Source organism: Danio aesculapii, chromosome 1 (assembly GCF_903798145.1).
Source record: "Danio aesculapii chromosome 1, fDanAes4.1, whole genome shotgun sequence".
Lineage (NCBI taxonomy): Eukaryota > Metazoa > Chordata > Actinopteri > Cypriniformes > Danionidae > Danio > Danio aesculapii.
This window is the reverse complement of record NC_079435.1, coordinates 35,482,704-35,498,265: the sequence shown is the minus strand read 5'-3', so window position 1 is coordinate 35,498,265 and position 15,562 is coordinate 35,482,704. Positions and strand designations below refer to the sequence as shown.

Genomic DNA, 15,562 nt, shown 5'->3' with positions numbered 1-15,562 from the left:
TCTATTTGCGACCGTAATGAGCAGCATGGCAATTTATGTTTGTGAGAAACTGGGCAGACATTTGGGTGGCCCAAAGCGCAGTATGTGTCCAAACTGTTTGATACAGGACAGATACAAGTGAGAGCGTTTACATCTGCGCGTCGTATCAATCTAAAAATCGCGTAAAAGAAGGCTACGCAAGAAGCTCTTAGGATTAGATCATATGTAACACAGATATTTACTAGACGTCGCCTAGATCATATAATGAACTGAGGATCGAGCAAACACACGGTGCAGAACGGCAAGCCTCTAAAAATCACTAGCCAATTCATTGAATGATGCGCATGGCTCACAGCATCTCCAGGAGAACATCACGCATCTCCAGACGAGCATAATGCATTTTTAAGGAGCTCTGGATTCTGGCGCATCCATTGGCTAGATGGAGGTTCCACTGGTGCCTGTGATTGGCCATACTTAATGATCCATGGTTTATCATTTGCCCCTGTAATTTACTATGAAAATTGTATGCAGGCGGAATAGCTGCTGATAAGTTTGAAATAGCTTAGTCCTGGGTAAGACGTGGTCGCGCGGGCAAATTATTTCTCCGCGGCTTATATTGTTTCCATCACCTGCTCATTAGGAATGCTTTTATCCTTGACTCGGATGGGTAGGAATGGTCTCAATCGGATTTTCACAATGTAGATATTTCTGCTGCATGTTTGGAGAGGACCATTACGCAAAGAATGTTTTGCGCTAAACTGAAGGATCTTAAAATTGCGGGCGAATGCCCCTTTTCTATGGTCTTGGGAAATGAGGAGCCAGCGGACTTTGAGGGAAGCAATGCGGTGAATGTTGTGCCAGTATCCAGAGAGGTGCAGGGCAATATCACAAACATTCTGCCCAGACGCAAAATAAGCCGGAGCAAAGTTAATCTGCATTCACTGGGAGAAAGCGTCCGAAAGCTGGTGTGTCCAGAGGTAAAATTGTTTATCCGATGTGTACCTGCAGCAGATTCTTATACATTGCATTTGGATTTTTTTTTATCTGCGTGATGCCCAGTCTAAATGTAATCATAACAATAATAAATGTAATATTTCAAGTAGCCTAAGAGAAATAAATAAGGCTGACAAACGTCTGTTATCTGTCAAATACCCACACGTTGTGCTACAAATAATGTTTTTTCTCCTTTTAGTTCGAGAAATTACGAAATGCGTTGATCAGAGTTATTAAACAGCAAATAGACACGAGTTGGTAAGATGCTCTTTTATGATCTGTCATCTATCATCTGTTATGATTTTTTCATGAATTTCTATATTGTTTTTTTTTTAAATACACTCCTGTTTTTGTCTGTGTGTTGATCATTTTCAAAATGCAGACACAGATTTTGTTTTCGTTCTTGTAATCAATAATTGTACTGCATTAGTATTTCCCACTTTTTTATTTATATGACACACAGTGATTTCAATTTGATGACATATTGTCAATGTAAAAACTAGTATTTTAATTATATTATATTATATTATATTATATTATATTATATTATATTATATTATATTATATTATATTATATTAATTGCTAAAATGTAGTCTACTCATTAAACCAAAAGTTGAAAAAGCATTAAAACGTCGATGCTGTTTCGTTCTATATATTAATTTACTGACACTGTTTTAATACATGTGTTTAAAGCCCCGTAGCATGCAGCTCTGATGTCTCTCACACACTTGACAATGCTGAACAATTATCCGATGTCATGAAAAACTACTCCCTTAAAACAGGTAAGAAAAGGCACAATACATATGTATACACACACACACATGCATATATATAAAATTTTTCAATTGATTGTATTTTCACATGAAATCTTTTCAATCTCAGGTATCCCCATGGATGCGCTAAAGATTTCTCTGGGTCTGGAGGTGTTTCGGGACTGTTATGAAGAGGATGGTCATATTCTCAGAGTTGTGGGGGGAGCTCTTCACGATTTTCTCAACAGTTTCAACGTTCTCCTGAAGCAAAGCACACCACCCACCCCTGAGGTACAGCGTTACATCCACCAAGCCTCCATCCTCTGCTTGGACAAAGATCCAGGACTCTTGACCGTCTATTTCTTCAATCCCCTTCCCAGCACTGAGCTCTTCTTCTCTGGTATCATCCAGGCGGCAGCGTGTTTGCTTTACTGCACAAGGGTGGAGGTCAGAATGGATGTTGGGGGTAAAGACAGTGGCGCTCTACAGGCTGATCATCAGCCCCATCTGCTGTACTCAGTGGTGGTGAGAGACGGCAGGAGTCTCACACCAAGCCCCATGAGGACACACTCTTCCGGAGACATTCCCCTCTCGCTGCTCTACTCCACTTTTCCCTTCCACATTCTCCTGGATCAGGAAATGGGCCTGATGCAGATTGGAGATGGTTTGAGGAGACGGCTAGGGCGATGCAGAGATGGGCAAAGAAGACCTGCTTTCAATGAACACTTTGCCATTGTTTCACCAGAGATACGAGCCAGCTTCCAGGATATTTTGACCATGCTAAACACTCAATTCTTGCTAAGGGTGAAGCAGCATGGAGCAAGCTCTGCTGACAGCCCGGGAAAGGTAATTTTTTGTTGTTGATTTAGAGTTTCTACCTCTGCAAAAAATGCAAGTGCCTTTGAATCATATGTATCAAATTGCTGATGCTAACAACAGGCCACCCAGTTACATGTGAAACTGCTTACCTGGGAATTTTTCAAACATCAAGCTTATTGCTTAGCTAAGACAAGCCAACCAGAATGAGGGAAAACATCCAAGTTAGCAGCTTTGAATGCTTTCAGGTGCTGTGTTTGCATTCAAAAGGTGAGCTTCTGAAGGTCTATGTGTCATTTTATCATACCGACATCAAAGAGAAAAAGAAATGAAAGATTAGCTCGGGTTTCATGTTGATAGACAATTAAAAAGCGCAACATGATTCTGCTAATCAGTGCAAAGTAATTAGTAGGGTTTTCCCTGATATTTATGCTGATCCGAGATGAGTTTTTATGAGATAGCTGAGGGAGAATTTTTTAATGGAAAATCTCAGTTTCTCGGGTTGCAGATCATTGTTGTAATAAGGGCAATGCAATAAAGCATGAACATGGCTCCAAATGTCAAGACATGGAAGGCCCTTCAAAGATTCTATTAATGAGATCTGCCCTTATGCTCATACGATAGAAATAGCACAGCAACCCTGTCTAGATTCCTTTGAGAAGGATACATTATATATATACAGTTGAAGTCAGAATTATTAGCCTCCCACCTGAATTATTAGCCCCCCTGTTTATTTTTTTCCCCAATTTCTGTTTAATGGAGAGAAGATTTTTTTCAACACACTCCTAAACATAATAGTTTTAATAACTCATTTCTAATAACTGATTTATTTTATCTTCACCATGATGACAGTAAATATTATTTGACTAGATAGTTTTCAATACACTTCTATTCAGCTTAAAATTACATTTAAAGACTTAACTTGGTTAATAAGGTTAACTAGGCAGGTTAGGGTAATTAGGCAAGTTATTGTATAACGATGGGTTGTTCTGTAGACTATCGGAAAAATATATATAGCTTAAAGGGGCTAATAATTTTGACCTTAAAATGGGTTTTAAAAAATTAAAAACTGCTTTTATTCTAGCTGAAATAAAACAAATAAGACTTTCTCCAGAGGAACAATATTTCATAGACATACTGTGAAAATTTCCTTGCTCTGTTAAACATAATTTGGGAAATATTTAGAAAAGAAATAGAAATTAAAAGGGGGGCTAATAATTCTGAAATTCTAACTTATATATATAACTGTATTTATTGAAACCTCTGTACACTGATGGAATAATTCACTGTTATTTCATAATTTTCATTATTATGTTATTTCGTATCACTATGTTATTAGAAAGTGTTATACCTAAAAACAATTAGTTTGAGTTAAAATAACACACCATTTTTTTAGAATGTAAAAATTTTTGTATTCAAATGGTATACTTAAAGTTTAGACTTTAATCTGTGTTTTTAAACACTAAAGTTTTAAATGGTCAAGATTAATAAATTTAAGTTTTAATCCTAAATAGAAAAAGTGAGTAGGAGATAAACAGCAACAACAACAAAATCCCTCTCACATCACGATACTCCACTTAGACAGTCAGATTTATATTCTTTATATTGACTAAATATCCATACAGTCATGTCAACTCTTGAAAGATTTTGAAACAGACATTTTATTAATGAACAATATATATGTAAATAGGTTTTTTGGCTGACTAGATCTGCTATGCTGCTGCTGCTGCTGTGACTGTGAAGATTTGCTCTGCTGAACCCCAAGAATGCATGAGAGTAAAATGTGACAAGATAAAAGAGACTCTTGTGGCAGGTGGAGCTGGGGAGGAGGAGGCTACAGATATCTTGCCTAGCCCCCAAAAAACATGAACTGAAAGAATGAAGTGACAGAAAGAATAAATTGGTTGACTGCAGAATCACTGATGAGACAGCTGGTGGAAATGTTTCACTGGTATTTATTGTTATGCTTTAAGTCCTTATATTCATATTTTGGGGGCTAAATACATATAGAATAATTGTTCATTCGTTCATTCGTTTCCTTTTTGGCTCAGTCCCTTTATTAATCGGGGTCGCCACAGTGAAATGAACCTCCAACTTATCCAGCATATGTTTTACGCAGCGGATGCCCTTCCAGCCGCAACACCGTAAAACAACCATACGCTCTTGCATTCACACACATACACTATGGCCAATTCACCCAATTCAGCTTACCCAATTCATCTATAGCGCATGTTTTTGGACTGTGGGGGAAACCGGAGCACCCATGTGAAGACAGGGAGAACATGCAAACTCCACACAGAAATGCCAAACTGACTCAGCTGAGGCTCAAACCAGCAGCGTTCTTGCTGTGAGGTGATTGTGCTACCCACTGTGCTGCGCTATATAATTATAATTAAACAAAATGATCTAAAAACTCTAAGAACATGTATCTATATAGCAACATAGATTTAATTTATGATTTTAAAAACGAATATCATTAAAGGGGTAATATGAAAGAATTTTAAAATACGAAGCAATTTGTCAGCGCAATAGCCTAGTGGTTAGCGCGTCGACATATGGTGCAGTAGCACGTCAGGGCGTCACGAGTTCGAATCCCTGGACATTTCCCTACCCTACCCCCCTCTCTCTCTCCAACTTTGCTTCCTGTCCTAAAATACTGTCCTATCTAATAAAGGCAAAATAGCCAAAAAAAAAAAAAAAATAATAATAATAATAATAAACAATTTATAGTTGTGGGTGTTTTATCAAACTGAAAAAATGCAACATATAAATAGACCTTTTTTTTAAAAGCTAGCTTTTATGTTATAGACTTGCAATGTCTTTGCAGGAGAAATCAAAAGAATTTTATACTTACATTGCTCCTGTTGAGCTCGTCTAGGACAAATGAAATGAACACTTATGCAATGTTGAAGATAATGCTGAAATAACCATTCTGTACTGTGAAACCTGTACCCGTGAAAATAGAATACATGTTAGTGTCAGGAATTTGCGTTTAGAATATATAAACCTGATATAAACAGTGGATGAACAATTTTTTTTCATGTCACCTCACATTTCCGTTTTTCATCAAATCTTGACCAATAAAATGCTTTCTAGTATTTTTTTAAATTTATTTTTGTTTATTTTCTTATTATTTATCTTATTTATTTATTTTTTTATTGAATACAGAAAAATCACTACACTGAAGAGAAAATACAATAACAAAAAATTAGGAAAGAGAAAAAAAACTTTACAAATCCTCAATCATTAAGAAAATAGATTATCATAAGCTTTAAGAAACTTAATATTATTCTTATTATTTATAAGCTTAAGAGATTCAATATTGAATGAAATTTGAGCGAGAAAAGTATTAAATCTAGGTATTGTCTTTAGGAACTTTTTTTGTATAAATATTTACAGTGTAACACATAAAATTAACAGTAAGATGAGAACATGATAATTTCCAGAGAAATACAGAAATATATCTTGTAAAGGCAAATTTAAATCATATTTAAATTAGGACGATAAATAAAAATAATGTTATTCCAAAGAAGTTTAATGTGTAAGTGCTTTCTAGTATCTGACATTCACTGGCAGAGCTGTGATGAAACAAATCACTAATGGCTGTTTTTTAAAGGGGAGGGGCTACTCTATGTTCCACCCTCTCTTCATGTTTCAGTTGAGATTATGTCAAACGTTGAATAAAAATGCACTTTTGAAAGCACTTCATGGTAATGATACATGGGGTATTGTATCATTGTAATGATACACTGTGGAAAATGGGCAGCAAAATTAAATCTGGATTTGGTTGCCCGTTGACGGCAACGTTGCCCAAAATTGCCTGGCAACATTGCTCAAAAAAGTTGTTCTGTGTATCATTACCTTTACAGTACAAAACTAGTCTGTAGTCTCAAATGTACTTTATAATCAACATAACATTCTAATTTAAATGAATTCTTCTGGCTACATGATGGCAGTGAGTTTTCTTGTGTGTTTGTTTTGTTACTGAGAGGAAAGATCGAGGTGCATATTTACATACTGTATCTAAGCTTCACTCTCAGCTGTGGATGGCATCTAGTTGTTTGCCCTCAGTATATTGCTGCGAAGGTATTTCAGCTTCTTTTTATGTTCAAGCAAAAAAGGTAAAATATACTTGCTGTGAGCAGGGCACTTAATCACGTTCAATCTCTTGTACATTTTATGCGCACAAGCTATAAATTGGCTGGATGCAGTTTACTTGCAGTAGCCCGCAATGTCACAAGTAATAGGGGTTTCTAAATTTTACATATAAACTCTTAATGGGTTATGTATAAGGGGATTAAATTGATCACCCAATAATAAAAACTCATCATCATTTACTCTCCCTCCACTTGTTCTAAAGATGTTTGAGTTTTTGTCTTCTGTTGGACACAAAAGCAAATATTTTGAAGAATGTTGGAAAGTGGTAACTACTCATTTCCATAGAATACTTATATTATAGATGTCAACGGCTACTGGTTTCCAACATTCAAAATACAGTTGAAGTCAGAATTTTTAGCCCCCCTTTGATATTTTTTTTCTTTTTTTAATATTTTCTAACAGAGCAAAGACTGTTTAACAGAGCAAGGAAATTTTTACAGTATGTCTGATAATATTTTTTCTTCTGGAGAAAGTCTTATTTATTTTATTTTGGCAAGAATAAAAGCAGTTTTCAATTTTTTAAAAACCATTTTAAGGTCAAAATCATTAGTCCCTTTAACCTTCCTATCGTGTTCGGGTCAAATCTGACTGAACAATGTCTTTTGCAGGTACACATCTCTTTTACGCGCTTATGTGCTGATCCTCCAGCCTGATCTCACAAGGAAACATAACTATTTTTTACGTTTTGTCAGTTTAGTGGTAAATTCATATTTGTTCAGTCGTACAAAAGTGTACGATTTTTAAAAGGAGGTGTGGCACCCAACCCTAAACCCAATCGTTATTGGGGATAAGCAAATTGTACAAAACTGTATGAATGAGATCGTACAAATTCATATGGATTAGCCACTAAACCAATAAGTTATGAATTGCCATGCAAGTGTTGGATCCTCAAACGTGAATCAACTTCCTGATAAAACAGTGTATCATATCTTCACACAGACTAGGTGTCTGTTATGTGAATCCATCTACTCTATGTGTGTCTTTCTTTCTTTCTTTCTTTCTTTCTTTCTTTCTTTCTTTCTTTCTTTCTTTCTTTCTTTCTTTCTTTCGTTCTTTCTTTCTTTCTTTCTTTCTTTCTTTCTTTCTTTCTTTCTTTATTTCTTTCTTTATTTTTTTCCATAGTTTACAGAACAAACCATCGTTATACAATAACTTGCCTAACCTATTATAACCTAGTTAAGCCTTTAAATGTCACTTTAAACTGTATAGAAGTGTCTTGAAAAAGATCTAGCAAAATATTATTTACTGTCATTATGGCAAAGATAAAATAAAATAAATGAGTTATTAAAACTATTATGTTTTGAAATGTGTTGAAAAAAATCTTCTCTCCGTTAAACAGAAATTGGGGGAAAAAATAAACAGGGGGGCTAATAATTCTGACTTCGACTGTATCTTCATTTATGTTCCAAAGAAAAATGAAATAGATTTGAAACCACTTGAAGTTGAGTAAACGGTGAGAGTATGTTTAGTATTTGGTGAACTTTCCCTTTAAACAACATATATTTTACATTTTGATGAATTGTTATATGTGTATTGTTTACTTTTTAAAACGCTCTTAACTCTCTTTTTGTAGCATATGGACCTAAAGGGCCAAATGATCTTCATGTCAGAAATGAGTGCTCTCCTCTTCCTCGGCTCTCCGTGTGTGGATAAGCTGGAGGAGCTGACAGGCCGGGGTCTTTACCTCTCTGACATTCCCATCCACAATGCACTACGGGATGTTGTTCTGGTTGGGGAGCAAACCAAGGCCCAGGATGGACTGAAAAAGCGTCTGGGCAAAGCCAAAGCTGCACTGGAACAGGCACACCAGGCCCTGGAGGAAGAAAAGAGGCGAACTGTAGAGCTGCTCTTCACGATTTTCCCAGGGAACGTCGCTCAGCGCTTGTGGCAGGGACTTCCTGTGCAGGCGAAAAAGTTTGATCACGTCACCGTGCTGTTCTCAGATATAGTGGGCTTCACTGCCATCTGCTCACGATGTACGCCCATGCAGGTGGTGAACATGCTCAGTGAGCTCTACACCAGGTTTGATCACCACTGCGGTGAGCTGGATGTGTATAAGGTGGGTGATACTGTAGTAAATAAAACAATCTAGAGCAGTTCACTTCCATTTGTGACCCTGGACTAGTCATAAATGTCTTTTTTATTGAGATTTATAAAGGATCTTTCTATTGTTAGTATAGGACAATGCCTGGTAGAGATACAATTATTTGAAATCTGAAAGTTAAAAAAAATTTAAATATAAAGAAAATTGCCTTTAAAGATTTCCAAATTAAATTCTTAGCAATGCACATTACTAATCAAAAATTAGTTTGAAATATTTACAGTAGGAAATTTATCAAATGTCTTCATGTAACATTATCTTTACATAATATTTTAAAGATTTTTGGCATAAAAGAAAAATATATCGTTTTTACCTTTGACATTTTTGGCTACAATACAAAAAATGCTTTTCCTACATAGATTTGTAGCCTTGTTTCTAGTCCAAATATCTAAACAATCCTAAATCAAGAATCAATTTCTAGACAAGCAAAAAATATTGTCTTAAGAAATAATATGCCCAAATTATAATTTTTTTCTTAAAACAAGTAAAAAATCTGACAAATTGAGTAAGCAAAATAATGTTGTTTTTCCTTTTGAGATAAGATTATTTTGCTTACCATAATGTCAGATTATTTTGCTTGTTTTAAGGAAAAACTCACTTCATTTAAGACATTATTTTTTAAAACAAGACGATATGTTTTGCTTGTCTAGAAAATGCCTCATGATTTAAACATTTTTAGATATCTGGTCTAGAAACAAGACAAAAAATGTAAGTAAAAAAGCTTTTTTTGTGTGTATTCCCAAAAATATACCCAGCAGGCACAGGACGTCAACATGACATCAGATTGATGTTGTACCCCTGTAAAATCGTGTTGACGTCAGAACCCAGCGTCAGGTCAACGTCAATGTCCAACATCTGACAGACATTGCATTTTGGTTTCTTTCCAAGGCAACCTAAAATTAACCAAATATCAATGTCTAATGATGTTACAGCTTGACGTTCTGTGGACATTACCACTATGACGTCTATATCAGATATTGGACTTTGGTTGCCATACATAATGAATAAATATCAGTAGTTGACGTCAATATGACATTGGTTTAAGATGTTTAAGATGTCTTTCCAACACAACATAAAATCAACCAAATATCAACGTCATTTCAAATTGTTATTGGACGTCACGCTCGCTACCTAAATCTTACCTAATATTAATGTCTTATGACGTTGTGTGTCTGCTGGCTACACATGCAACATAAGACTGGTTTTGTTGTCCAGGGTCACATTTAACTTTTGATAAGTGTTGGATTGCTTTTTGGATTGTTTTTGATATAGTTCACTGAAACTTCCTTTTTAGGTCTTTTAGCTTCAAACTGGCAAAAAAGTTTTTTTTTCTTTCTGGAAAATACATTCCTTTAACCGTATCTGCGGGCCCCTGGGATTTGAGGATGATCATTCACCCGAAATCTTTTAACCAAACAAAAATTAATTTAATAATTTCTGACATGCAGAGCCATAAACTGCTGTGAGGTTGGATAATGTAATCTGTAGCGAATTCCCCATACACATGCTGCAGAGATGAATTTCTTGTAAAAGACAGTGGAGGTAAAGTTTAGCTTAGTGTCTGCCTTTGCTTACATTCTTACAGACAGCTATATCCTAAAATAGATTCCCCTCTTGTCTTCTCCCAACATATCTCAGCTGGTTCATGCAGTGTGCCTCCAATATCTCCATACTCGATGTGCAATAACAGGAAATTAATGTCTCTCAGGCTGTCAAGACGTATCATTAAAAAAAAAAAGTTAGTTTGTTATTGCTGATTTCAAATACTTCATTTTAACACAAAATCTTTTCTGTTCATGTTATAAGAAATTTGGCATGAAATTTGTTATGATTTGCCAGAATTATGTTATATAGTTAAACTAATCTGTTACATAATATAATATAATATAATATAATATAATATAATATAATATAATATAATATAATATAATATAATATAATATAATATAATATAATATAATATAGGGTGGCTCTGTGGTTAGCACTGTCGCTTTGCAGCAAGAAGGTCACTGGTTTGAGTCCCAGCTGGGTCAGTTGGCAGTTCCTGTGTGGAGTTTGCATGTTGTCCCCATGTTGATGTGGGTTTCCTCCGGGTGCTCCAGTCTCCCCCACAGTCCAAAGACATGCAGTACAAGTGAATTGAATGCATTAAATTGGCCGTAGTGTATGTGTGTGAATGAGAGTGTATGGATGTTCCCCAGTGATGGGTTGCAGCTGGAAGGGCTACCCAATTCACCCGTCAATACCACATGTCTTTGGACTGTGGGGGAAACCAGAGCACCTGGAGGAAACCCACGCAAACGCAGGGAGAACATGCAAACTCCACACAGAAACGCCAATTGACCCAGCCGAGACTCGAACCAGCGACCATCTTGCTGTGAGGCGACAGCACTACCTACTGCGCTACTGCATTGCCATAATATAATATAATATAATATAATATAATATAATATAATATAATATAATATAATATAATATAATATAATATAATATAATATAATATAATATAATATATTGAATGTTAATTTTTGTAGTTAGCATATATGTAATGTTTTGTTAATTGGTTTTAACACATGGATATCACAAGAGAGGCAAAAAAAAAAAAAAAAAAAAAAAAAACTCACAGCAGCCACGAAGCTTGAATATAGCCAGACGTGTGTTATGAAATATTTAGCACTCTGCTCTCATAACCTTTCATATGTCCTCATTTATGTGTTCAAGGTGGAAACCATCGGCGATGCATACTGTGTAGCAGGAGGATTACACAAAGAGAGTCCGACCCATGCCGTCCAAATTGCTCTTATGGCTCTAAAAATGATGGAGTTGTCTGATGAGGTCATGACTCCCATGGGTGAGGTTATCAGGGTAAGTATTTCATTAGGCTTTCTGTAGTTAAAACATCAATATGAGTGCTTTTTTATTACTGTTTAACACACTTTCTCTCATTTATCATGCAAAACAATGCACAAATAATGATATTAAACACAAAATTGCCACTGTTGGTTAGTAAAATAAGACATTCTCAAATTAAAATCAGAAAGTCGACAGAAAGAAACGAGACAGAAAGAAATGCCCACCACGGCTACCGTAACTACAGAGCCCACTGCAGCAATACAATAAAGCAATACAGTTAAACACCAGCATATACTCTACTCTTAAACCTAACCCCAAGTAATAACAATGACACACATTTAGTATTAATCCCTGCAGTGGCAAAAGTTAAACTTCATGTTAAAAACTTCAAGTTAAAGTTCATTTTCAAAAACTCATAATAGGGGTTCTTTAATAGATAGTCCATTTTGGTAGGACATGAAGATTAAATCTATTGTGTTGTCATCACTTAAATAAAAAATTAATCCACCAATAATTAAAAATCAAAAATGGTCCTAGAAGTAGTAATATTACACATGTTTGAGAGGAAATTTAAACAAATATGTAAAGCAAATCTGTTCTATAAGGAGTCTTTGCTTTGTTTTATTTTCAGATGCGTATTGGGATCCATTCTGGCTCAGTTTTGGCTGGTGTGGTTGGTGTTAAAATGCCCCGCTACTGCCTTTTTGGCAATAATGTCACATTAGCCAACAAGTTTGAGTCCTGTAGCCTGCCAAGAAAGATTAACGTCAGTCCCACCACTTACAGGTACAAACAGAAACAACTGTCCTGGCCTTGATTTCCCAATAATGATGCATTTCGGCTCCATTGCAACTTCACATGTGTTTCCCAAGAATGCATATAACATGATTGTGCAAGAACGTGTTTAGGAGTCACTGTCAATTTCCAAATTGCTGAAATATAACCTTATATGGAGTCATATCTTGAACTTTTAACCATCATCTCGTTAATTAGCAATCAGACAAGTCTGGACAAGTCTAAACGCACCAACCTGCAAACAAAATGGTTAAACAAAACAAACAAACAAAAAAAACATTAAGGTTAAATAACATAAAGTTATCCATAAAAAATATCCAATAAATGCATGGCTTTCATGAACATCCATGCTAGTCATTGACAGATTTTTATTTAATTTTTTTGCCTATTTTTCTTGACTTTCAAGTAAATTTCGAATTAACTACACTCATTTCATTTGATAAAGTTGATTGTTGGGTTTTACAGTGTAGAAGAAAAAAAAGCAAATCCGTTGATTGGAAAGTTTTTTTTTATTTTAAACCCATCGCCTTAAAATTAATTATGCATAATTATAAAAATTGAGTTAATTCAACTTTATGTTTCAAGTTACAACATATTTACTCACTAGGTAAAGTCAAATTGCTGTTTTTAAGACAACAATTTTACTCACTTTTTAAAGTTAGGTAACTAATCACTTTACAGTTTAACTTTAACAATTACTCCAGAACACTCTTAGATCTTCAACATTTTTGAAGTGCTACTTAAGTTACAATGCTTTAGGGAAACAGACCTTAACATTAGGGTCAGTTACATGATCGTTTTTATGATCCACGTAGGCTTACAACTCTTTTGGGAAATGCATCCCTGCCTGTTTATTTTGCTATCAGAACTTACAGCTAAATTGTTAAAATTACGGGTAACACTTTATTTTAAGGGGTGTCTTGATACACATGTTTCATATACTTACTATATTAATTATTCATAAGTACATTCAAATAACCCTCATCAGCCCCGTAGCCAGCCTGGTGAAAGGGGTGGTTTTTGTAGTTATCCACTTAATTTTCTATTTAACTATGAGGTTTAAATACATTTAAACTGCATTTTAGAGACATTTTACGCACAATTTTTAGCTGGACTAGCTTGTCAGGTGGTCATCATAACCACACTTTTTGATGTACCAAATTAATAGGAATTAATAATATTAATTTCAAATTAATAGGAATATTTTTTTAAAATGTATTTATGCATATTATTTTTAAAACACAAATTTACCACATCATATGTCGTTAGGGAAAAAAAAGAATCTGTTAAGGCTTTAAATTATTTGAATTCAATTCACCTTTATTTGTATAGCGCTTTTATAATGTAGATTGTGTCAAAGCAGCTTCACATAGAAGATCATAGTAAATTGAAACAGTGTCAGTTCAGTTTTCAGTGTTTAAGTTCAGTTCAGTTTAGCTCAGTTCAGTGTGGTTTAATAATCACTACTGAGAGTCCAAACACTCTTGTAAAAAGTACATTTGAAAATTCATGGATAACAACAATAGCCTCATTAGTATTAAAGTTAACTTTTTGTTGCTTCACACATTTTTCAAGAATAAGGTACACTTCTTCTCAGTCTTAAGCCTTCTTCAATGAGTTATTTTCACAATTTATGATGGCATAGCAGTCAAAATAGGACAAATTAGCTCATGTATGGGACAAATTCTGGACATTTGTCAGTGAGGGGTGTGGTTTTTTGAAGCACTCGAACCAAACTATGTTTATGTTTGGTTTTAGGTTTAAATTTTCTTAACCTAAATTGTTGAGAATTAGTAAAGGATATGTATTGCAATATCTGAGTAATTATTTTAATGTCAGTTTCTTTACATTAATAACCTATTCAGTGAATTCATTATTATACAATAAAGTGTGAGTAGAAGCAACTACAATCATTTTACAGAAACACAGAGCAGGAACATTCCTCCAAATGATTCTTTTTTATGTTTCTGGAAGAATAACACAAAAGATCGTCCTCATTAAATCATTTCTCTGCTGAGCCTAAACAAGTCAATTTTTTTCATATATCATCATGTGTGTGTTGATTTAATGCTAGCAGTTTTACAGGGTATCTGCATGTGTGCTTTAGGACAGTTTGTTACTTCTCTTCTATTTCAGATTGTTAAAAGATTGTCCAGAGTTTACTCTCATACCCCGGACAAGAGAGGATCTTCCGCCCAACTTCCCCACTGACATCCCTGGAGTTTGTTACTTCCTCCAGGCTCACGATCAAAAGACAAATGCAGCTCAAGAGGAAACTCAGCCCAGTGGATGAATGCGTAAAAACCTCTCATACGACAAATGCTGGAAGGAGTGGGTTAATACTGCCTGTCACTCTGTGTATCTTTTTAGTTGAGTCAGAGGTAGTTTATCGTCCAAATGTTGAATGTTGCCAAAAAGCTATCAAGTAACACTCATCGAAAGGATTTGCACAGGTTTCCTCAGAGCGGAATTAAGTGTGAGAATTTGATTGACAGGTCATATTTTGTTTTTTAATAAAGTATATGGTTTGTTTTAACTTCCTTACTGTATACCAAAAATATAAAGCAAAGAATGTCATCCACGTTCGTATCTACAATGGCTGACTGTTTCTTTAAATGCTAGAGAGTCTAGACAGAGAAACGTTTATAATCGTCTATAAGAGTTACAGTAAGCATCAGTTCAATAATCTTTATAGAGCACGTCATTGTATTAAGCACACAGTAAAGCTTCACCTCGGCAGAGCCCGAGCACAATCATCTTTAAAGTAAACATTGTGACTTTTTTGTATTGTAATAGATCTGTAATAAACATGCTTTACTCAAGGCTTGGTTTGTTTAATGGTGATGTTACAATGCAACTAGCTTTTTTCATAAAAAGAGTGAAAGAGATAACGCTAAAAGATATATAATAAAGTATGCGTGACTAGGAACCTGCTGATGCTGCAGGTATATTTATTTCAGTGTGATAAGGTATTTCCAAATGACAGAATATTTAGTAGTGGGCCGGAGTTTTCTTTTGCTTTCTCTCATCTTTCACTTGCAGCAAACTAGTGTTTTGAAGGGCGTGGTTAACTGGCATCATCAGAGAAGAACTGCCAGTAGATTGCAATTAGAT

General features: G+C 35.1%; 1 protein-coding gene across 2 annotated transcripts; it reads left to right on the top strand.

Moving 5' to 3' along the window:
* Nucleotides 1-535: 535 nt before the first annotated feature.
* On the top strand, nt 536-15,270 carry gucy1a1 (guanylate cyclase 1 soluble subunit alpha 1). Of its 2 annotated transcripts, XM_056459431.1 has the most exons (8): nt 536-956; nt 1,172-1,230; nt 1,667-1,755; nt 1,856-2,571; nt 8,273-8,758; nt 11,522-11,665; nt 12,285-12,439; nt 14,585-15,270. In XM_056459431.1, the coding sequence occupies exons 1-8, from the start codon at nt 723-725 to the stop codon at nt 14,739-14,741; spliced, it is 2,040 nt and encodes a 679-aa protein (XP_056315406.1). In that variant the 5' UTR covers nt 536-722; the 3' UTR covers nt 14,742-15,270. The 2 variants fall into 2 exon arrangements, with proteins under 2 accessions (XP_056315406.1, XP_056315414.1); XM_056459439.1 differs by lacking the exons at nt 536-956; nt 1,667-1,755 and having other exon boundaries at nt 1,198-1,230.
* The last annotated feature ends 292 nt before the right edge of the window (nt 15,271-15,562 follow it).